This window comes from Pelodiscus sinensis, chromosome 4 (genome assembly GCF_049634645.1).
Source record: "Pelodiscus sinensis isolate JC-2024 chromosome 4, ASM4963464v1, whole genome shotgun sequence".
In the NCBI taxonomy this organism is placed as follows: domain Eukaryota; kingdom Metazoa; phylum Chordata; order Testudines; family Trionychidae; genus Pelodiscus; species Pelodiscus sinensis.
In genome coordinates, this window is record NC_134714.1 from 59,523,590 (window position 1) to 59,546,403 (window position 22,814).

The 22,814-nt window shown below is 37.3% G+C and overlaps 1 protein-coding gene across 20 annotated transcripts in view; it reads left to right on the top strand.

Annotated features, from left to right (window-relative positions):
• The window catches only part of RYR3 (ryanodine receptor 3), a 527,532-nt gene that overhangs the window by 464,429 nt on the left and 40,289 nt on the right, over positions 1–22,814 (top strand). For all 20 annotated transcript variants that reach the window (XM_025189447.2, XM_075927046.1, XM_075927052.1 and 17 more), the window contains 14 exons: positions 5,192–5,298; positions 6,677–6,728; positions 8,484–8,540; positions 10,344–10,443; positions 10,613–10,692; positions 10,994–11,070; positions 12,086–12,159; positions 12,411–12,428; positions 12,887–12,967; positions 13,435–13,523; positions 14,104–14,232; positions 14,592–14,696; positions 17,315–17,396; positions 17,746–19,067. In XM_025189447.2, coding sequence (XP_025045232.1) covers positions 5,192–5,298; positions 6,677–6,728; positions 8,484–8,540; positions 10,344–10,443; positions 10,613–10,692; positions 10,994–11,070; positions 12,086–12,159; positions 12,411–12,428; positions 12,887–12,967; positions 13,435–13,523; positions 14,104–14,232; positions 14,592–14,696; positions 17,315–17,396; positions 17,746–19,067 — 2,373 coding nt within the window. The remainder of the gene's footprint in view (positions 1–5,191; positions 5,299–6,676; positions 6,729–8,483; positions 8,541–10,343; positions 10,444–10,612; positions 10,693–10,993; positions 11,071–12,085; positions 12,160–12,410; positions 12,429–12,886; positions 12,968–13,434; positions 13,524–14,103; positions 14,233–14,591; positions 14,697–17,314; positions 17,397–17,745; positions 19,068–22,814) is intronic.

A 22,814-nucleotide genomic window follows, 5' to 3' on the forward strand; every position in this document is an offset into this window, starting at 1 on the left:
TCTCTCTTCCTTTTCCATGGAACTCCTAACTCCAGGTTTTATGCATTTGTCTAATATTTCTAAAATGCCTAGCTCCGTGGTGCCTAGCTCCGTGGTGTCTAAGGACCATGGAAAAAGAAAATACTGCTTCAATATCTCACTAGGAGGACATGTTTAAGTCTTGACTCAACATTGACATACAGAAGAAGCCTCATTATACATTTTAAAGGCACTGTCATACTCGAGAAGGGTTTGAATTTCTGGAAAATCATAGGTAACAATGCACCTATTATAGCAGTAAAAAGTAGTATAAAGAACAAATCAAAGTTGTAGAGTGGAAAATGAACTAAAGGGAAAAAAATTGCTTAAATCAGGTAGAAAACAATGTCTGTTACTTTTGATTTATGCAAATAGGCTAAAAGCTATCTTCAAGGACTGTATTTAGTGGGTGCAGCTTTGCAGGTAAAGTATACTGAGGTCATATCTACACTTACAAGCTTACATCACCTTGGCTGCATTGATGGGATAGGTCTTTTCAGCAGAAAAGGACCTGGGGATTACAGTGGATGAAAAGCTGGATATGAGTCAACAGCATGCCCTTAGAGCCATGAAGGCTGACAGCATATTATGGAGCATTGACAGCAGATCTAGATAAGTGATTATTTCCCTTTATTCAGCACCAGTGAGGTCACATCTGGAGAATTGTGTCCTATTCTAGGCCCCCCATTACAGAAAGGACATGGACACATTGAAGGAAACCCAGCAGAGAGCAACAGAAATTAATAGGAGGCTAGAGCACATGACGTAGAAGAAGAGGCTAAGGGATTTGGGTTTATTTGGTCTGCAGAAGAGAAGAGTGAGGGGGGATTTGATAACAGCCTTCAACTACCTGACGGAGAGTTCCAAAGAGGATGGAGAGAGGCTGTTCTCAGTAGTGATGGATGGCAGAATGAGGAACAATGGTCTCAAGTTACAGTGGGGGACGTCTAGGTTGGATATTAGCAAAAACTATTTTACTAGGAGGGTGGTGAAGCACTGGAATGGGTTACCTAGGGAGATGATGAAATTTCCATCCCTAGAGATTTTTGTCCCAGCTTTACAGAGCCCTGACCGGAATGATTTAATTGGGAGTGGTCCTGCTTTTAGCAGGTATTTGGACTCGATGACCTCTTGAGGTTTCTTCCAACCTTATGATTCTATGATTCGATCCTGCCAACAGATGAAATGCAGGTACAGTAGCTAGGTCGGTGGGAGAGCGTCTCCTACTGACCTAGGGCTTTCGCACATCAGCACTTATGACAGCAAAACTTACGATGCTCAGGGGCAGAGAGCGACTGGTGCTGTGGGGAGGAAGAGTGCAGGCAAGGCCACCCAGAGTGGCAGTGAGAGTTCAGGGCACCCCATTTAGCAATTAACATTTTGACAGGAGCGCATCGGGGTGTTCTCCCCACCCCGAATGACAAAAGTTTTGCCAACAGAGGTGCTAGTGTAGACTTGGCCTAAGTTAAGAAATAAGTGCAAAAGTCATAAGAAATAAACTTAGAAATGCAGAAAGAATTCAGCTGAGTTGTGTCATTTTAAAAGATAAGTGATTTAAGGGAAAAAAGTGAGGCATTAAAAGGAAGTTTTCACAAATTAACGCTTCAGGATTGGAGAGAATTAAACAATTGGAGTTGTGGAAATGTTAAAGAAGAAGTGTTAAAGAAAGCAATACATTAAAAAGTTAAAGAAGAAAATTCCTAGTTTGATGATAATTGTGGTTGTGGCAGTATCATTTGGTGCAGTTATATCCAGTGAAAACCTTACTAATTAAAAAAATGCAAAGGTAGGGGGAGTCAGGTGGTGATAACTACCATCACTGTATGCTTTTTCCTCCCTGGAAGTCTTTACACTACAGCCATTCTGAAGGAAATGGGCCTTTCCAATAAATGTGTCTACAAACAATTAATTTCGCTAGGTACTTTTTTTAAAGGATGGCATTAAGTCAATGTGTTATAATACTTTCATATGTAGTATGTGGGTGTTACCTGTAATAACAGATAAATGTGGTCTTAGATGATATGAAGCAAGTAAGTTTGCAGTCTTTTATCACCACAGAAAAGTTTTAAAAAAAAGTAAAGGAGAGGTAATACCAGCTGAGGCAGAATAAGAAAATTAACAAGGATCCAATACCACAAAGTTAAATGTAAAACCACTTGAAACCCATACAGTGTGGAAAAAGTTTGTTTTCCCAGTATAATGCATCGACTGGAAATTCCCAAACTTGTACTGCTCTTGGCATGTGGGGGACACTTACACATGCTGGTGTATTAGAAGTTGCTGGCATATGGGTTCACTCTGAGGGAACAGTCTCCTAATTGCACAGTACAGATTAAAGTAAAATAAAAACTGCCTATGCTGGGTAATAGCAAATATGCTGTGGTTGAAAAGACCACTATAGCCAGGGAATGTTATTTTAAGTGGCCTGTGTTCTGCTTCACATCTACAATTCCTGAGGTAATAAATGGAAATATTTTTATATTTATACCGGTTTTTATAATGTAATTAAAATAAAAGCAAAATTAACATTACAGAATAATTTTTTAATGACCAAGCAAGCTTATAATGTAGAATTACAGCATGCTAGACAGTACCAGCTTGTGTCCCCTGGTTTGCATTTTGAGACAAATGTTAATGGTGGGTCACATGATTACAACTACTTTGGTCTTGGAAATGTGGCCTTGAAAAAGAAACCATAGAAACATAGTGTAAATGAAATGAATGCTAATGTAAAAAGAATAACAAAAATAGCAGAATGTAGGCCTGCTTCACATGAGTAATTAGACATGGATAAGGCCACATTTCTTGGGAGACAGGATTAGCGAGGTAAATGGAACAGCAGGCTGGAAATAGAATGTCTGTGCCAGCTAAGATAGGTAAATGAGTCAGTAAGCTAAGAGATGGAATGTTTGTTCTAGCTAAGATAAAGCAGAAACACTCAAGAAACCATTTACAATGGACAAGATAAGTCTGAAATGTAAGAGGAGGTAGAGTATGTCATGCATGGACAGAGCTGTTAAGGGATTAGTTCCTACCTAGTAACCAACCTAAATCCAAAATGTCTGATGTGATGCATAGTAAATGCAATGTAATATATAAATGTATATAAAGAAAGGAGGTTTTCTGTGTAAGTTTAGATGTGTAGTATGCGCTATACCCATGTCCTATAACTAGGGCAGTGCAAGCAGGACAGCTGCCCAGGGCACAAAGCCATGAAGGTGGAAAAGTGGGGTGGAGAAATGCCAAAGAAAACTTGTCAGGGTGTGCAAATATGTTTGCTCACCTCAGCTAAAATGTCTAGTGATAGCTCTTCTCCGGGGAGGGCAATAATATTTAATGGAAGGGCCACTCCAAGCTTTTGGCAAGTGGTCAAGGGCTACATTTCTATGGAGGAGTGCAGGGTCTGTGTCAGAGGTTGGGTGCAAAATGGAAGTTAGGGTAGGGGACTAGGGTGTAGGAGGGAGTGCAGAGTCTGCGAGAGAGTTTGGATGAAGGAAAGGGTTGTGATCTGGGGCAGGAGCTTGGAGTTCAGGGTCCAGATGAAGGTATAGGTTCAGGAGACTCTGGCCTGGGGACGGGCTCTAGGGGAGAGTGCAGAGTCTGGGAGGGAGTTGTGACCTGGGAGAAAGGGGGAAAGGGGTACAGAGGGTTTGGGGGGATTGCCAGAGGCAGGCTCTGGATGGCAGCCCTGCAGGAACTTGAGCTGCAGTCGCAGGCTGCTCCACGTGGCTCTCTAATGGCCAGGGGGAGGGAGAGAGGGAGGAGACTTCACATACTGCCCCTGCCTTCAACAACATTTCTCAGCTCCTATTGGCTGGAAACTGGAGGGGGTAAAGCAGGGGACAGTACACGAAGCGTCCAGAGTACAGAGCAGCCACCCTTTAAAGTGACTGCAGCTGCTCCCTCCCTAAGGATCCCGGCGAGGCAGCCACAGGCCAGAACCAGCAGCTTGACAGGTTGGATCTGGCCCACTGGCTGCCTCTTGCCCACCTCTGTTTCACTCCTACTTTTGGGTATATTCAACTTAGCTTAGCTTTGCTGTGTGCCAAATAAAAATACCTGAGAGACATAATCTGGAGTTCTTTGACAGCTGAGTAGAAAGAGATATTGGACATAATTCCAACTTCTATGAGAACCATAGTCCGATTCTTTGTTCACTTTTTAAAAATAGTGGCACGAGTCCTTTTGACTAAACAAGGATTCCCATTCAAGATTAGACCCATGTCATGGCAGTTCATTTCCCCCCGTCTTTAGTCCTTATTGTGTTGCCAGTAACTCCATGGAGTCTATTAGACTTCACATTTGCTCTTGTTTTATGTTGGAAGATACTTGGATATTACAGTGATGATGAAAATACAGTGATGGAAACCCTGAACTAGAGAGACCAAAGAAGTATGTTTTCATTTTCAGTTGCTTGTAATTTTCTAAAAACTGTTACCTTGTTGGGGTGATGTTTTACATGTTTGGTCTCTGTTTGAAGGTGAATTTTATAAAAACTTTGAGCTAAAGTGATTCAACCAGCTTTTGAGTCAGAGGATAGATAAAATTATTTTCTATTTGGACAGAAACAAAAAAAAGCCTCTCTGACTTGTCCTCATGTAAGGTTAAGGAAATATCCCACTGTTATTCTAGTGCAGAATATATTTACTTTTTAAATTTTTTTAGAAATTATATCATGTAACGATGTAAGACTAATTCTTAGATCTTGTGACTCAAGATGAATGATGTAGAAACATATAGCAGCAAAATATTCACTCCCTTGACAGTTCTTTACAGAAGGAATCTGTGAATATTAGTAAAAATTGTTCCATTTCCTAGTTGATTCTCTTTCTCTGAGAAACTCTGGTAGGCTTTTCTTTCACCTTTGATGGCGCAGAAGCTTATATATTAATTTCTGCTGAATAAGGTTTGTAGATATCTAAATCAATATACTAAGATGAGAAATTTTAATTTTCCTATCAATAAAGTAACAAAATGAGGTATTATAAATGCTTAATAGTCATACAAAATAACATGTTTTTAATGTTGTAAAATGCTGAATATCATGAATATTGGCAAAATAATTTAAATTAAACAAAATATTGATGCTTTTGACTGAGTTCAATTTCGCTGTATTAATTTGTTTTTTGTGATGCTTTATTTATAAAATATTTCAATGTAAAACTTTATACAGACACCTCCGAAAAAAGATGAGGAGGAAGTTGAAGAGACTGAAAAAAACCCTGATCCACTTCATCAGATTATCCTCCATTTCAGTCGTAATGCTCTCACTGAGAGAAGGTAAATAGAACCACTTTCCATATTACATAGGACCAGTCTGCAGAATCAGACTCATTATAGAATTACCCCATAAAAGTAAATTCATTGTCACAACAGAACTAAAATCATACATTACTGAATCTGTGATACAGACATCTTCATTACAAAAATGATGTAGCCCAATGCCATTGTAGATGATGAGCGAGTTTCTTCTTTTCCGTTTTCTACTTACCCTTATGAATTTGGTTTTTATGTTTAAACTCTATACTAACTTTATATTAGCACAAATTTTAAGACTTGTTTTATGTACAAAGGGGAAGGGGCATTCACGAAATTCAGTGAATGTGTGAGGCAAACATTCTCAGAAGCATATGAGTCCAAATCAGTAATTATTTCCTGCAGCCAGGATGATCTCACTGCTGTATAATTCTAATATATAAATGTTCATATTATTAGCAGGTTTGCATCATACTTCATGAAATATGTGGGACATGGTTTGAAATACCACTGGTGGGAGAGTATGATTTCCTGTTAATGCAATGAGGCTGCCAACAGAAGAACAAATTACAGACGAAGCATACCTCCACTGTTTTGCAGATTCTTTCCTATGTTCACTGAATACATGATCTACCTATCATATCACAAACAATCAAAAGATGACAGGAAGAGCTATCCTGTTATTTCAACCTGCTTTATCAGACATGTCAGACACTGCCTGTTAATCAGCCGTAAAATACATAACTATATTAGGGTACGTCTACACTTGCACCCTAGTTTGAACTAGGGATGCAAATGTAGGCAACCAAAATTGCTAATGAAGCAGGGATTTAAATATCCTGCGCTTCATTAGCATGATGTCGCCGACGCGTTACTCTGCTCAACAGCTGTTTCAAAAGTGAAAGTGCGCGCCGGGACTCGTTAGTTCGAACCAAACCCCTTGGTTCAAACTAAAGTTACTCCTCAAAAAATTAGGAGTAAATTTAGTTTGAACCAAGGGGTTTGGTTTGAACTAACACGTCCCAGCGCACATTTTCACTTTCGAAACAGCTGTTGAGCGGAGTAACGCGCCGGCGAGATCATGCTAATAAAGCGCAGGATATTTAAATCCCCGCTTCATTAGCAATTTCAGTTGCCTACATTTGCATCCCTAGTTCGAACTAGGGTACAAGTGTAGACGTACCCACACTGACCTGTATATACATATGATAAAATATCCTTTAACAAAGAATTTCACATGGACTAAGAGATTAGGAGACATATTTTACATCATGGCTTGCGAGTAATTAAATGAATTTCATCACCTAAATGAAAATGACATATGTGGTCTGGTAGCATTATAAGAACCTTGGACATTAAACCCTTTTAATAAGCATTATGAACTAATATTCTCTCCCTACAGCAAATTAGAAGATGATGCTTTGTACACTGCGTATTCAGCCATGATGGCCAAGGTAACTATTTTATATCAAGCTCCATTCCCCATACCACACATGTATCTCCAATTTATTATCTATTTTCTGCACATTTTCAATTCAGTCATTATCAGTGTTCCCTCTAAGCTGCACTGCAGCACATCTTCACAGGTGACTAATGAGCCTCACCCAGTCAGAGGCTCAGGGCTCTTTGCACAGAGCTGACTGACTAGGCGTGGCTGATTAATCACCTGTGAAAATGTGCTACAGCACAGCTTAGATGGAACACTGATACTTATGGAATTACTCCATAAAAAAAAATTTGTTCTCACAACAGAATTAAAATTGTACATTTCTTAATATGTGGTACAGACATCTTCATTTTAAAAATAATTTAGTCCAATGCAATTCAGTATTGTAGAGTATTATGAATTACTTGATATTAGTGGTTTGTGCACTAGTCATATTTTTATGTAAACACTGAATCAAGTACCTTCCTGAACTACATATCCCCATGGAGTTGAATTTAATTCATTGGATTAACGGCAGAATTTGATCTAATGTTAGGCCCCAAGCAGAAGACTTTTTCTACTACAGAAATTGTAATTTTGCCACTTCTGCTACACTGTCCTAAACAGAAAATGATTTAATGCTTTAAAATAAAAATATAGCAACTCTACTCAGGCAAAACTACTATTGACTTCATTCTTGCATTGTAACAAGTATCAGAAGGGTAGTCTTGTTAGTCTGTATTGGCAAAACCAACAAGGAGTCCTGTGGCACTTTACAGGCTAACAGATTCATGTGGGCATAAACTTTCATGGGCAAAGACCCACTTAGTTGGATGCATCAGACAAAGTGAATCTTTGCCCACAAAAGCTTATGTCCAGATAAATCTGTTAGTCTTTCAGGTGCCAGAGGACTCCTCGGTGTTATTGACTTCATTGTGATCTTACCTTAAGTATGGACCAGGAGCAGGATTCAGTATTTGCTCCTTAACAATCTGTTTATTTTTTGAGGTTTAGTTGTGTTAGTCTGTATCTGCAAAAGCAACACGCAGTCCTGTGGCAGTTTACAGACTAACAGATTTATTAGGGCATAAGTTTTCATGGATATTATTATGAAACAGGTCATAGAGAATCTGAACACTTTAATCCCTGGATGACATTTAATGTTTGACAATCAGTACTTACAGCATCTCAGACACAAATCAATACAAATCAATATTCATAATAGGTCAAATGTAATTGGAAACTTCATCTGAGGAAAAAAATAACATAAGCTCAAAAGCAAATACCATAGATAAATATACTGAGTCAAGACAAAAACCAGACAATCTAGATTAGAAGCTTTTATTTTTGGGTTTTATATGTGTGAGTAAATAGTTTAAAGTACTGAGGAGAGTCAGTTTCAGCATCACAAGTGTTAAAAATTGTGTATATATATATATAGAGAGAGAGAGAGAGAGAGAGAGAGAGAGAGAGAGAGAGAGAAAAGCCATTAGTACTAGCTTTTCATATATATATATATATATATATATATATATGAAAAGCTAGTACTAATGGCTTTTCTCTATCTAAATCTCTGCTATCTGTATTGTCAGTAGTAAATAAAATTACAGTATTTACATAGAGTAGATTTAAAGTATGCCTAATTTACTGCTTATGCTTGTCATTGTTTTACAAAGTTTCTGTTAATTAGTTTTTGCTCACTCATTACAAATTATAATAGAAATAACCACTGTTTATTTCAAACTGAGTATAAATGTGCAATTTCTCATTCTAATGTAAAAAGAGCTGTCAAAGTGAGGAAGAGGAAGAAGAGGATGAAGAAAAAGAGAAGACATTTGAGGTGAGAGTTTAAACTACCTTTTCGCACTGAGTGAAACACACAACATAATTGTAAGAGGAACCTGATAGGATAGGTGCAGTAACAACAGTCATGTGTAGAGCCCTGTAAATCAGCGGATAGCCGCTATATAGCCGTGGATATCTGCATGTATGGATATGGATACGCCGGGCTTGATAATCTATTTAATCTACTCACCCGTGGCGAGTAGTTTACAACACGGAAGAGCCGGGTTCAGGCGATCTGCGCATGCGCAGAACACCGGACAGAGCGGCTGGCGAGGGGGGTTCGCTGCAGATCGTCAAGCTCTGTGGATGCGGATATCTGCAGCTCATTTTTGCAGATGCAGCTGCAGACACAAATTTGTATCTAGAAACCTGCAAATTTGTGGATATCTTCTTAATGTCCATGGATATCAGCATCTGCAAATATGGATGTGGATAGCCTGCTCATTTTTGCAGATATGGATGCAGAAGAGGATACAAAATTTGTATCTGCCCAGGGCTCTATCTAGGATGTTAAAGAGTTTTGCTACATTATTTATGTAATAGCAAATCAGTGTATTTACACACATTTCTGAATTGGTGGAGCCAGAAAAGCTATAAAATAGAGTGGCAAACTGTCTGTATCAAGTTCAAATTTCTAATCCATTATGCCTAAGGCTTTGCCTGAATCTACTTCTGTCTAATTTCAGGCTTAGAAAGATTAGATTTTTATCTGTGAATGTTAGTAAACACCAAGTTACATGCACAAACTCATGAAAAAATATTTATATAAATAATAAAGATTTACATATAGATAAAGAATGAAAAATGCTGTTGTAGACCTTAATAGCATTTGATTTTAGGATATTTACTTTCTCTATTTTCACACTATATGTTTTTAACAATGATAAAGTGTTAATATTTGAAACTCATTGTCTACTGTCTGAATCTTTTCCCCCATGACTTCTTGTAACTGTGAAAATATAAATGGATTAAAAACCGAAAAAAATTAACATTGATATTATTGTTACACAATTATTTAAAAACAAATTCTACCAGCCTCAGTCCAGCTTCATTGTTTTCACCACCATAAACACTGGTTTGAATATTAGTTACGTACACAATGGATATACCCAAAAAATATACACAAAAGTGGATTGAAATAGAAGTACTCAGTACAAATACATCAAAAATATATCATAATTTGGATCAGAAAAACTGCTCCGTTAAAGAGATGTGAACATACTAGCTCCAAGCAGGAATCTGTAGCACGAGGGGCAGAATTGGTTTAGGAAGTGGAATCCAGGAATGGTATAGATTCTGCAGGAGGATGAAGGTAGTTTTAATCAAATATTTCCAAATCTTTAATAAAGTTCAGATGTATTTTAGGGGATGGGAAAATATAAAGGTCAGTTCTTATTTCATCTTACTTTACCTGCTTCTATTTTTTATACTCTTTTTTGGAATAAGCACACATCTGTAGTCAACTAAATTCATCCTTCAAATTTGGACACTGTTGCCTATTTTAAATTTTCTTGGTGCTGAATATTTTGCATTCTCTTGTAGAGGAGGTATAGGAGTGAGGAGTAGATGGATTATTGAACAGAAGGTTTTAAAAAGTGAAAATATTGTGTGTAATCAACATTCTTAATGGGTGAGGCAATTTGAGAGAGAAGTCTATCTTCTGGTCACCTGTTGCATTATGGATCAGCCTAAGTGAAGCTCATCTGACTCTCTAGCTGTACTACTGGTTATGCTGTGTGTGAATGCAAATAGTGTATTTATTGTGGTGCTAGCTACATTTTTGTGTTTCCAAACTTAGGAGAAAGAAATGGAAAAGCAGAAAACTCTTTATCAGCAAGCTCGTCTGCACGATCGTGGAGCTGCTGAGATGGTTCTTCAAATGATTAGTGCAAGCAAAGGTAAAAAGTCCTGTGAGGTTTTAAAAGTATGTTAAACCTAAATGCATTTATTTAAATATATCTAAGTGCATGGTATATACAAATTATTAGGTATCATTTCTGTTCTGTTTTTCCAATGTAATTAGTTATGTTAGCACAGATTTTAATTATTATATGATTGTTTTGACAGGTGAACTGAGCGCCATGGTTATTGAAACATTAAAACTTGGCATTGCCATTCTAAATGCTGGTAATACCTTAGTTCAACAGGTAACAATATTTAACTTTTACAAGCTTTCTTTTTGCAAAGCATATTATTTTGAGAATTTTAATTTATTGTTCTTATGTTAGAAGGAGTTTTGTTAATTTTAGGTTAGATGGCAGGAAAATGTGAGGGTTCTAGTGTGGCTGGTAGAACAGTTAGATGCATACAAACATGAGCAAACTACCTATTAATATAAGCCAAGATCAAATATATTGCTGGCCAGTTTTGTCAATATGACAATGATATTTTAGCAGACTGTCAAATTATGATTTTATATAGTTTTTTCTAAAAATCTGTTTCCCCTAGAAAATGTTAGACTACCTGAAAGAGAAGAAGGATGCTGGATTTTTTCAGAGTCTCTCTGGCTTAATGCAGTCTTGCAGGTAAAAGCACAAACCGTGTTGTTAGAGTTTTAATAGCATTGAGGTTGGCAGCTAATTGCTCAAAGTTGCTGCATTTTGAAGGTTTGGATTACAGCAGTCGCCAACTAAACTGGGAATTGTTCTAGAGGGAATTGTATTTGTGGAACTTAAGCATTTAAGAAGAGTAAGCTCATCTGTGGAATACTGCTCCAGGAGAAAATAAAGCATAGGGTGACCTTGTACTTCTTAGCAGCACATTTTAGAGTAATACAGCATTTGGTAGGGTTGAGCTCAGTGGTGATATGCACATGTGTGCCTATCTGGATAATAGTAAAAACAAAGTTCACTTGAATACAGACCATAAAATATAAAGGATAGTGGAAACGATATGCTAACGGTTCCGGTTTTTGTTTTAATAATGTCACTGGGAATAAAGACAAGTGGATGTGTTACTGTGAAACTAAATAAACTACACTATCTAAAAAAAATTAAAATATATTCAGATTATAGAAATACAATTATTTCACCAGCGTATTGAGAGAGTTTACCATCTTCAGATCTGGGAACTGAGCTTTGCTGTATAAGCGACAGAAAAATCTTTCAGTGCATTTTGACCTTGAAAGACAATTAAAATCTCAACATGTTCCTTTTAAATGATAGCAGTTTGGTAGAAACCATACAAATGAGAAATAAAGTGAACACAAATTATGACCTTCTACAAGAGAACAGGATTGAATCAATATGAAATACAATGTTGTTTTGGGTTCCTTTTCTCTTCTACATATAGATGTATAACTTCTCCTGATATTACTGGAACTGAAAGAAGAGATTTAAACCTGTATCTTTTCAGAAAAACACACTGGACCCTTCCAAACCCTTTTATTTAAAAGATGTTTCATTTTGTATTTACGGGTCTGCATGTATTACAATGAGTAAAATGTGTGGGTCAAGGCTTTGATGGAATTCATAGAGGAAATTAATTTTGCTGTTTCATACAGCAGCAGAATTTTCTCAATTTTCTGTGCTTTGTTAAAAGTGTTCTTGACTTGAATGCATTTGAGAGACAGAATAAAGCAGAAGGCCTTGGAATGGTTACTGAAGAAGGAACTCGTAAGTATAATGAATAAAACCCATTAAATTAAAGTAAAGATTAAGAGTTTATTATGCTTTCTCCTAAAACTGGAATTTTTTTAGCACATAGTTCTCTTTATTGATAGCCTTGTTAAAATTAGGATTAGAATAGATTTTTAACATGGTTAATGTTTTTATTAAAATTCTAGCAGTAAACATTTTAACAGAAATTATCTTGTAACTTACAATTTGCTTATCCTGTATTCTTATTATTTTTCTTTGATCCACAGTTATCGTTCGTGAGCGTGGTACGTTTGGGTTTACAGCTTTTGATGCTATTGTGTGTTGCAAATACAGAAAGAAATCTTCTTTAATTGCATCTTCCCTGACATCCTTTAGGTTTAGTTTTATGGTGTGCAGCAGGTTGTGTGTTGAGCTTGGATAAAGAGTTTGATGCTTAATTAAAGAAGTATCTTTCATATTTAAGGCATGGTTTTATTGATAACTAACCATTTACTTATTAGAACTTTAGTCCAGTAGCTTTTACCATAAATGCATTGGAGTGCTAAATATTTTGGCTTTTGCTTTTTCTGTCTCATAATTTGTTTTATCATTATTCTCAGTACATTTATTTAAAATTATTTAAAGCAGCTTATGGTATTTGCTTTTTATTAGAATCACTTATTTTGAAGGATGCTGTTTGAAGAATATATGTTTTGCATGTTTCATAATGAACAATGATCACATTCATGTATGTATTTCCAAGGTGAGAAAGTGCTACAGAATGATGAGTTTACTCGAGATCTGTTTAGATTTTTACAACTGCTTTGTGAAGGTCATAACAATGGTAAGTAGACTAGAATTAATTTTCAGGAAGGTGATTGTATTCATACTCTTAAAATAAAGGATAGTAGTCCTTAGTACTGATGTCATGCAAATTGGCTTTCCATTTTTTGCTAAAGGTAATTCAGTCAAAACTCTAAGTTGTTCTTCAAAATGTTACATACAATGCAACCTAATTAACTTTCACTTTTTAACTAGCAGTCATAAAGAGATTCCGATATTTATACATTTCACCCTTGACAGAAAGATGGATGACAAGACATTCACAAAAAAAGTTGTGATATTTTAAAATTGTTATATTTTAATGGATTTTCCCAAAAAGATAATAATCTTTTAAGTGTAGTGTATATAGATGGTCTTTCACAACTAGTAGCTAGAAGAGTAACTTTGTTCTTCAATATACTGGAATAATTTCCTTTTTTTTCCCTTATACATGTATATTTATCAAACACAAATTATGTATGATTTCAGATTTTCAGAATTTCCTGCGTACTCAGATGGGCAACACTACAACAGTGAATATTATTATCAGTACTGTAGACTATCTCTTACGTCTTCAGGTAAAAAAAGACAAAAAAACAAAACAGAATAAATTACTCCCCTCCCCTTCCACTTTGGTAAGGCTAACACAAAAAGCAGCACTAGCTTTGAGTAGTCTTTGCACTGGAAGGATCATGAGGATTTGTGCCCATTCCTGTGCAAGCAAATGAGGAAACTGCTTGTACCCTCTTCTCCCTCACTTGGTGCATATGTTCATGGCTCTACATATGTAGGATGGACTTAATTTCATTTGTGATTGCTAGTGTGGTAATCCTGTATATGAATTTGACCTGTAACTAAGAGGCTTAATATTAAATTATACCTGACTTGTTATTTTAATTTTTAAATAGCTCATACCCATCAGATGTGCCTTTGTAAAACAACTGAGTGATAATGCATTTCAGTATTGATCATTGAAAAAATACATAATTGGGCCAAAAAATAGAACACAGTTGTAGTTAGAAATAAAAGTACATAAAGTGTGAAATCCTATCTACTATTTCACATTGTTTATTTACATTGTTGATGTAAAAATGTATGGCAATTACTTAACATCTTATATGAGAGTAGAAAATATAATATATTGTCATTTGTTCTTAGGAATCAATTAGTGACTTCTATTGGTACTATTCAGGAAAAAACGTGATTGATGAGTCTGGACAACGTAACTTCTCTAAAGCTTTGGCTGTGACCAAACAAATTTTCAACTCACTTACAGAATATATACAGGTAAATGGAAACTTTCACATAGGGATGTTCAAGATTGAGTAATTACAGTAAATGTATTTACACATACACTGCTATGTCAATTGCGTGTAAGTCAGCAAATCACATATCTTCATCTTTGGTGATTTGAACTGAGCAATGCTGAATTACACCAACTATGGATTTGGTCCATAATGTAAAAATCTATAGATATTTTTGTGTTTGTTTATATGCTTAATATTCATAACGTATGTGGTGATTATATTCTGGAAGGCATTCTAGAATAATTTATTTCTTTGCTCAAAAAAGAGCCTTAAATAGGAAAAATATTTCTTACCCTGATTGATGCTAAAGAAAAAATATGTTTGTTGTTTAATTTTTAGGGTCCTTGCATAGGTAACCAGCAGAGTCTGGCTCACAGTAGGCTGTGGGATGCAGTTGTTGGCTTCCTTCATGTCTTTGCTAACATGCAAATGAAACTCTCTAAGGTATTTTCAGTTGTTTAACAATCATCTGTATTGCATCCATACTGTAAGCCTAAAATGCAATAAAATGTACAGTGAAACATACAAGTCAATTAGGAGTATTGTCTCTGTTCAGTTTTGTAGACCATTCCTATTTTCATTATGTTACAAATATCCCTAAATTTAGATGATAATCCTAGAAAACATTGTTGGGCCTTCTGCTCTATGGATTATAATTGTCATCCTCTGCTCAAGTGATACAGCTAACCTCTTAAACGTGTCCACATATAGTGTGCTTCAGTTATCTCTTTAGACACATCTTATTCATTAACTAATTGCTCTTATATGACTAAGGGACTTTTGTTTAAAATAGCCACCTTACGTGTACCATGTTAATGACTTAGAAGTTCCTTATTCATTGCTGCTTTAAATAATGTGGTGGTTTATGCTTTTATTTTTCAAAAGATTGATCTCTGAAATGCAGTGCTTTCCATCAGTTGAGAATACACAGGTGATACGCTTAAGTTCTACAGATTTAGAAGATGTTTACCATTTTTAGCAACAGTTATGTAAAAAGAAAGTTTATAAAATCTCTCAATACGATAAAAATTGTATCTGGTATTCATTGCATTTATTTTAGATTTGAAAAATACAGTAAAATATTTTAAAGAAATAGTAACATCCTCATTTCATTGATAGGGTATTTGCATCTATGTCAAAAAAGAACAGAACCAATTAGCATCTTTACAACATTCATTGTGATAACTGATGTAGCTTTTATCAGCTTTCTCCCTCTTCAGTAGAGCTGTGTGGAAATGGGATTTTCCATTCCACAGAAAAATTGAGATTTTTTTTAAAAATCCAAATTTGAAGGAAAAACAAAATTGCTCAGTTTTTTTGTCAGGAAGAAAAGAGAAGAAAAATAGAATTTGGGGGAAAATGAAAAGTATTTTGACTTGTCAGCTTCTTGGTCTGCCCAAATGCTTGTCCGGTGGGCTGCTGAGGAGTCAAGGATCCTGAGAAACCAGGCTCCCAAGAAGCAAGGGGTTCTGGGGGAGGAATGTCTGGGACCCCAGGAAGGTGAGACAGGCAGCTTGTCTGTCTGCTTTTCATCAGATGTTTCAACTGCATTGACTTGTTTCTGCAGAACATTTTGGTTTCATTAAATTGTTATATTCAAATGGAAAATTTTCCATCGGACGATTTTCAACAAGCTTTACTCTCCGGAGTAACTCCTTTAAACCATCAATATTATTCCATCGGACGATTTTCAACAAGCTTTACTCTCCAGAGTAACTCCTTTAAACCATCAATATTATTCATAGATTGGTCTTAGTTGTTACTGCAGAACAACATAAAGCATTTGCCTTCTTTTAGAGAGCCAGAGATTCAGCATTTAATGTTGATCTCTCGCATGCTGTTCAGAACAAATCACTTAGCTAATGAACCAGCCCCCATGTTACCAATATGTAACCTCCACGGGAGCCTAGTGTGTTTTATTGCATTTTAACTACATCTTCCTAGCGCTGAATTAAAATTATTTAACACTTATAAACACAAAATACCCCAAAAGGTATAAAATACAGAGTTTTACAGTTTTCTAAAGCCTATATACTTTTATACCTTTGATTAATGTCAATAACTGTCATTTTCTAGTAATAAAAATATGAACTTTGCAAATTTGTGCACATGTCTGGGAGTCACCCCTGCATATTATCAAATTTTGAAACTTAGTGATCGAGCAAACATAAAAAAAAATCAAGATTATTTAATCATAATGTGCTCATTTATTTTGATAACTGTGGTTTAGGTTTAGTTTTAATTTATCTGTAATTTTGCCCATGGATAAGTTGGTCCTTTTGAGCTCCTCTACCACCCAGTTTAGATGTAAACATTAATAAAAATGCTTTGGCCATCTCATGAATCAAATCGATTTGCACATAAATATATACATTATGGGGAGAAGGAATTACAGGATGGGAAGAACTAGGAGAAGAACAGAGTTGGTGCCTCTACAGACCAGCTGGTATTACCTTAGGTGTACATCCGCCACACAAAAGAGAGAGCCACACTGACAGAAAGCAGCCACTTCCTGCACTTTTATAGGACCAGCCATACAAAGGCAACAATGGTTCTCTCACCTCCAATCAGCACTCCTCCTCTCTTCCCTTTTGATTTGCATGTAAACATCCTTCCCACCTCTAAAACTGTACTATAAATTTTGGGCAAAATTTTCAGACTTGGGTGTCTAAAGCTAGGCACCTAAATCCATATTAGTCTTGTCATATCACTTAATATATTCTGGTATAGTCTGTAAACACATAAAGGTTTTAGTAATATGAATCCTAATATAATGTTCTACATTAGGGGCACAGATTTTTTTATGAGTATTCTATTATACATGGATTAGCAAAATTTGAATAAAGTTCTCCTTCACTAATAGTCTCCGCTTCAGTAGTCCTCAATACTATTCTACAACATACTCCGGTGCTCACACATTGGCTATAGGTGCTAAAATTGTCCTTGTGTGTCCATCTTTACTAGCATTGCATGAGATAACTATTGCAAGTCCTATTTTTGCTTGTTATATGTATCTTTTGTTAATAAGAAAAGAAAAATTGTGTACTCCATTTATGCTGCAGGATTCCAGTCAGATTGAATTACTTAAGGAATTGTTGGATCTCCTGAAGGATATGGTTGTGATGCTGTTGTCACTACTTGAAGGTCAGATCTATTTTTTATAATTATCTGTTATTACTTTCAGTGTTATGAATCTGAGCTGTCACAATGTAACAATTAATCTTTCAGAATTGTTCTTTAATTGCATTTTTATTATGCCAGTGCAAAAAAGCTATTTAACGTTTATTAAAAATGTTTAACAGAAAATTATATAAGGTGCGCCCACCACTGAAAGAGTAAGAACAGTGCAGAAAAACAGGTTTAAAAGAAAATGTATGCAGCTTTAAGAATGAAATTGGAAAAGAGGGTTTTGAACGTAAATATAAAATCAATTTATTTAAAAATGCATTTATAGATAAACCAAATAACTTACTGTTTTTCATATACGCTGTAGGAAATGTTGTAAATGGAACTATTGGAAAACAGATGGTGGACACACTGGTAGAATCATCTAGCAATGTAGAAATGATCTTGAAGTTCTTTGACATGTTCCTCAAGTTGAAAGATCTTACCAGCTCAGATGCTTTCAAAGACTATGATCCAGACAGTAAAGGTATAATCTCAAAAAAAGAATTTCAGAAGGCAATGGAAGGTCAGAAACAGTACACACAGTCAGAGCTTGAATTCCTGCTATCCTGTGCAGAAGCTGATGAGAATGACATGTTTAATTATGTTGATTTTGTGGACAGATTCCATGAGCCAGCCAAAGACATTGGATTTAATGTGGCAGTCTTATTAACTAACCTTTCAGAGCACATGCCAAATGATTCACGTCTTCGGTGCTTACTAGATCCAGCAGCAAGTGTACTTAATTACTTTGAACCATACCTTGGCCGCATTGAAATAATGGGTGGAGCCAAGAAAATTGAAAGAGTTTACTTTGAAATCAGTGAGTCCAGTAGGATGCAGTGGGAGAAGCCACAGGTGAAAGAATCCAAAAGACAATTTATCTTTGACGTTGTAAATGAAGGCGGAGAACAAGAGAAAATGGAGCTGTTTGTGAATTTCTGTGAGGACACAATCTTTGAAATGCAGTTAGCATCTCAGATCTCTGAAGCAGATTCAGCTGAACGACCTGAAGAGGAGGAAGAGGATGAGCCTTATTATGTAATGGAAGTTGGAGACGATGAAGAAGAAGAAAAATCTCTGGAATCAGCTTCAGCTTTTTCAATGGCCTGTGTGGCAGTGAAGAAGAATGCTGCCAGCTTTTTAAAAATGGTCACCTTAAAGAACCTTAGGAAACAGTACAGAAAAGTTAGAAAGATGACTATAAAGGAGTTGGTGAAAGTGTTTTTCTCCTTTTTCTGGGTGCTATTTGTAGGGTTATTCCAGTTGTTCTTCACTATTGTGTGGGGGATTTTCCAGATTCTCTGGAGTACAGTGTTTGGGGGTGGCTTGGTTGAAGGAGCCAAAAACATCAAAGTTACCAAAATATTAGGGGACATGCCTGACCCAACACAGTTTGGAATCCACGATGACATCATGGAAGCAGAGAGGATTGAAGGTATTGAGCATGGCATTAGAGTTGAACTTGTGCAGTTTGTGAAAGGTGAAAAAGGAGAAACAGACATATCAGAGATTTTTGGCATTCATACAAAGAAAGAAGGTGGCTCAAAACATGGCCATGATGCTGGACTCGGTGATGTTGCAGAAATAGTTGGTACAGATACCCCTCCCTCTTTGGAAAGCACTGTTCGTAGGAAAAGAAAAGCACTGGTAGGTGAAACAAATTCATTGTCCCTTACAGCAAAAATACCTACTATATATTTGAGAGAGTTTGTCTATGCATGCATTTGTCTGTGTGTCTGTTGAAGAGCTCCTCCTAAACAGCAAAATCTAGGTCCACTAAATTTGGTATACAACTTCCTCTTCTCATAACTTAAAACAAGGTAAGGGTTTGGTTGTGCCAGGAAAATGGGATGGGCCCGTTATGAGATTGCTTCTCATAAAACCATTCGGAAAAGAGACAGAATTTCCAGGCAGGAGAAAGGGGCTGGCTGGGGTGGAACTGTCCTATCTCTGAACCTCCCATTCTCTTCAGAAAAGGGGCGGCGGCTGAAGCTCCCACCCCCTCCCTGCCAATTCATACAGGAACATTGCTGGCAGTTCCACTTCATCAGGGAGCAAAGGGAAAGTGCACAGTTTGCTGCATTCCTCACCTTGGGTGGGGGCACAGGCAGCACACAAACCTGCCCGGCTGGAGCTGCACTGGCCATAGAGAGGCGCTTGTCACCTGGGCCCAAGCTGTTGTGATGAGAGAGGGCTGGGATAGTCCTCTCTTCCTGTGGCAGCCTGAATACTGAATACTCATCTCTAGCCCCACTCCAGAGCAATGATTTATATATAGAAAAACAAAAATTGAGTTAAGGATGCAAGCAATACCAGGTAAATCTTCTAGTATTATATATTACTAAAAAATTCAATAATAGATTAATTTATTTGCTCACTAACTTGCTGTTTCTATGAGACATATGTGCTGAGGGTCATTTTCTTATATTTTATTATCCCATTCTTATAACAAAGAAAAAATTGCTGCACAGGAAAACTTTAGCTTAGCCCACTCTGTCTGCTTAGTTTTGAAATACAGATTGAACCTCTGTAGTCTGGAACACTCAGGACCTGACCATTTCTGAAAGAGAGAGTTTTCTGGGCCATGGGGGGGGGGGGGGTGTCAATATTGTCTAGCAGCATTACCGACACTTCCACTGCATACTGTGCTGTTAGAGGGCATTTAGAGGTAAATTAGAGGTAAATAACAGCACAGAACACTGAGAGCTAGGACTGGTGACTGTAAAAAAAATTTTATGGGAACCACAGGAAAAGTGACATGCAGCTAACTAAAATCATTCTGAATGACTGATGTTTCTGGACAAGAGAGTTCTGGATTAGAGAGGTTCAACTTGTAACAGGAATGGCCCGAGGCTGGCTGCAGCAGCTGGAGCTCTAGGCGGGGCGGTGCAATCGGCGCCCCTGCCTGAACGGCTGTCAATGGCCATGATGTCATCACAGGGCACCCCAGGACGCTGTGATGTCATAATCGGGCGCCCAGGCCAGCGGCGCCCTAGGCAGCTGCCTAGCGCGCCTAGGCTCATGGGCCACCCCTGACTTGTAATAATTATTCACTTAGGTTACAGTATTGTTACTATTTATTGTTGGTATCACTATAGCACTAGGAGCTTCAGTCATGGCCTGGAACCCCATAGTGCCGTGCACTATAGAAACATAGAACAAAAAGACAGACCCCACACCAACATGTGTAGCACCCATAGTGTCCAACATGCTTTCCAGACCTAGCTGTTAACTTCCCAGAGGTAACTCTTCCTTTCAACTTCCTCCTTAATACTCTTCCTTCATAATTATACCTGTTCATCCCCTTAACTTGTTTAGTGTTTGCTTAATTGATTAAATTTAGTAAACTGTCTTTTGTTTCCTACTCTCTGAAATAGCTTTGCTTGAATGTATTGGTTTACAGTTAATTTAATATTTACTTTATTTTTAATGATCCTTTCCTGATGTGAACAGTTTATCTTGTTCCACTTCACTAAATCCCTATATAATTGAGTGTAATTCCATTTAAAGATGGGCCTGAACCAAAAGTCTGAATCCAAATACTTTTTCAAATTTTAGGATTATCTAAACTCTTCAATACAGGCCATTTTCAAGACTTCTCCTCTATAATGGGTTTTAGCCCAGCCCCATAAGACACTGATTTTATTTCCAGGAGTTTTCAATGTAAACCTCTTCTAGATAATTTTATAATTTACTATTTGCACTCTAGTCGAGTTTTTAGCTCCCATTATATATCTATTATGACAACATGGCACCAGACCGTTGAAGTAGAAATGAAGAGCATGAATTACACTTGGGGCACTATTGAGAGGCTGGCCAAAGACAGAAAGAAGTGGAGGACTTTTGTTGCTTCCCTGTATGCTGGTGGGCATGAAGGACAATAGAGATGATATGTCTATTACCATTTCTCCTTACATATCAAATTACATTTTCCATTTACTGGCCAATTTATTTATTTCTGGTTTATATAAACTTTAAAATCCTAACTTTCTTAGCACTATTTCTTTGTCAGATTTCATTTTGCAAAAATTCCTGACAAAACAGTAGCAATTTCATTTCATTTTATGTGGATAGCTTGTTGTATTTTCATTAGCACAGAGGCATTTAATAGATGTGGCTGTTGAACAATGAGAATCTGCTTTGAAATTAAGGTCATTAGAAAGCCCAAACAAGTAATTAATATATTTTTCAGCACATATTGCCTTTCATTCTATTCCTAAAGTAAATACAAAGTTCACAAATTTATTTGTTGTTTAATTCCTAAAGAAATGCAAAAATAATAATTAATGCAGATAATTTGAATCATTGTGACCAATCAAATATACAATTTTTGGCTCTTCTAATAGACACACCTGTGTATTACATTTAGTTCATGTGTGCATATCACACAGAAGCCAGAGAATTTTACATAGCAGAGCCTATGGGAGTATGGGGAGGGGAGGAGTACGGAGCGCTCATGCCTCATAGGTGTAACCTCTCTCCTGGGTATGTGAGGCACCACCATCTCAATCCCTCTGTTCCCTCTTGCCACCAATGGCTGGAGTTGTAGTTCTGTGAGGTTTGCAACCTCTCCTCTATTCAGTTATTTTTTCTTGGGGTATGTCTACACTATCCCCTTAGTTCAAACTAGGGAGGCTAATGTAGGCATTTGAAGTTGCAAATAAAGCCTGGGATTTAAATATCCCGGGCTTTAAATATCCCGGGCTTTAATTGCATCTTCCCGTCCGGGCACCATTTTTAAATCCCCCTAGTCCGAACTAACTGCCTGCAGCTACACGCGGCAGTCAAACGTTAACTCGAACTAAGTCCTTAGTTCGAGTTAACTGTTACACCTCATTCCACGACACCTCAACTTCAGCTATAGGAGTCAAAGTGGGAAGCAGCCTAAGAAAGGACTAGCCAGTGTCCCTGCAGCAGTTGGTGTGCTGTGGGTATATTCCCTGCCAGCTTTGTGGCAAATCCCATTGCCTCTACCTGGGCCTTGGGCTGGGACCTGGTAGAGCAGGAAGTTCCCAGGTTGCCCTACCTGGTTGCCCCCCCCCCCACTTTGGGGGTGGTTCACCTACCCCCCTTTCATGTACTATGTCCATTGGGCCTTGCCTCCCAACCACCACAGAGTCCCATCCACTCCAGCCCCTGCAGAGAAGGGGAACCCTATTGTCTCTGGCCATTAGACTGCACTTCCCCGCAGACGAGTGGAGCCCTAGTTGGACCGGTCATTGCTGAGGCTGAGTACAACCAAGTTAATTTAACCATGGAGCTACTGTGCCCTCTATCCCACCCCCAGGTTGAGGTAGTGCACTGGCCCCACAACAAACTTGAACTTATGAAAAACTATAAATTGCTGCTATGAACAGCAATCACCTACCATGTGGGAAACCCAAGTTGAAATGT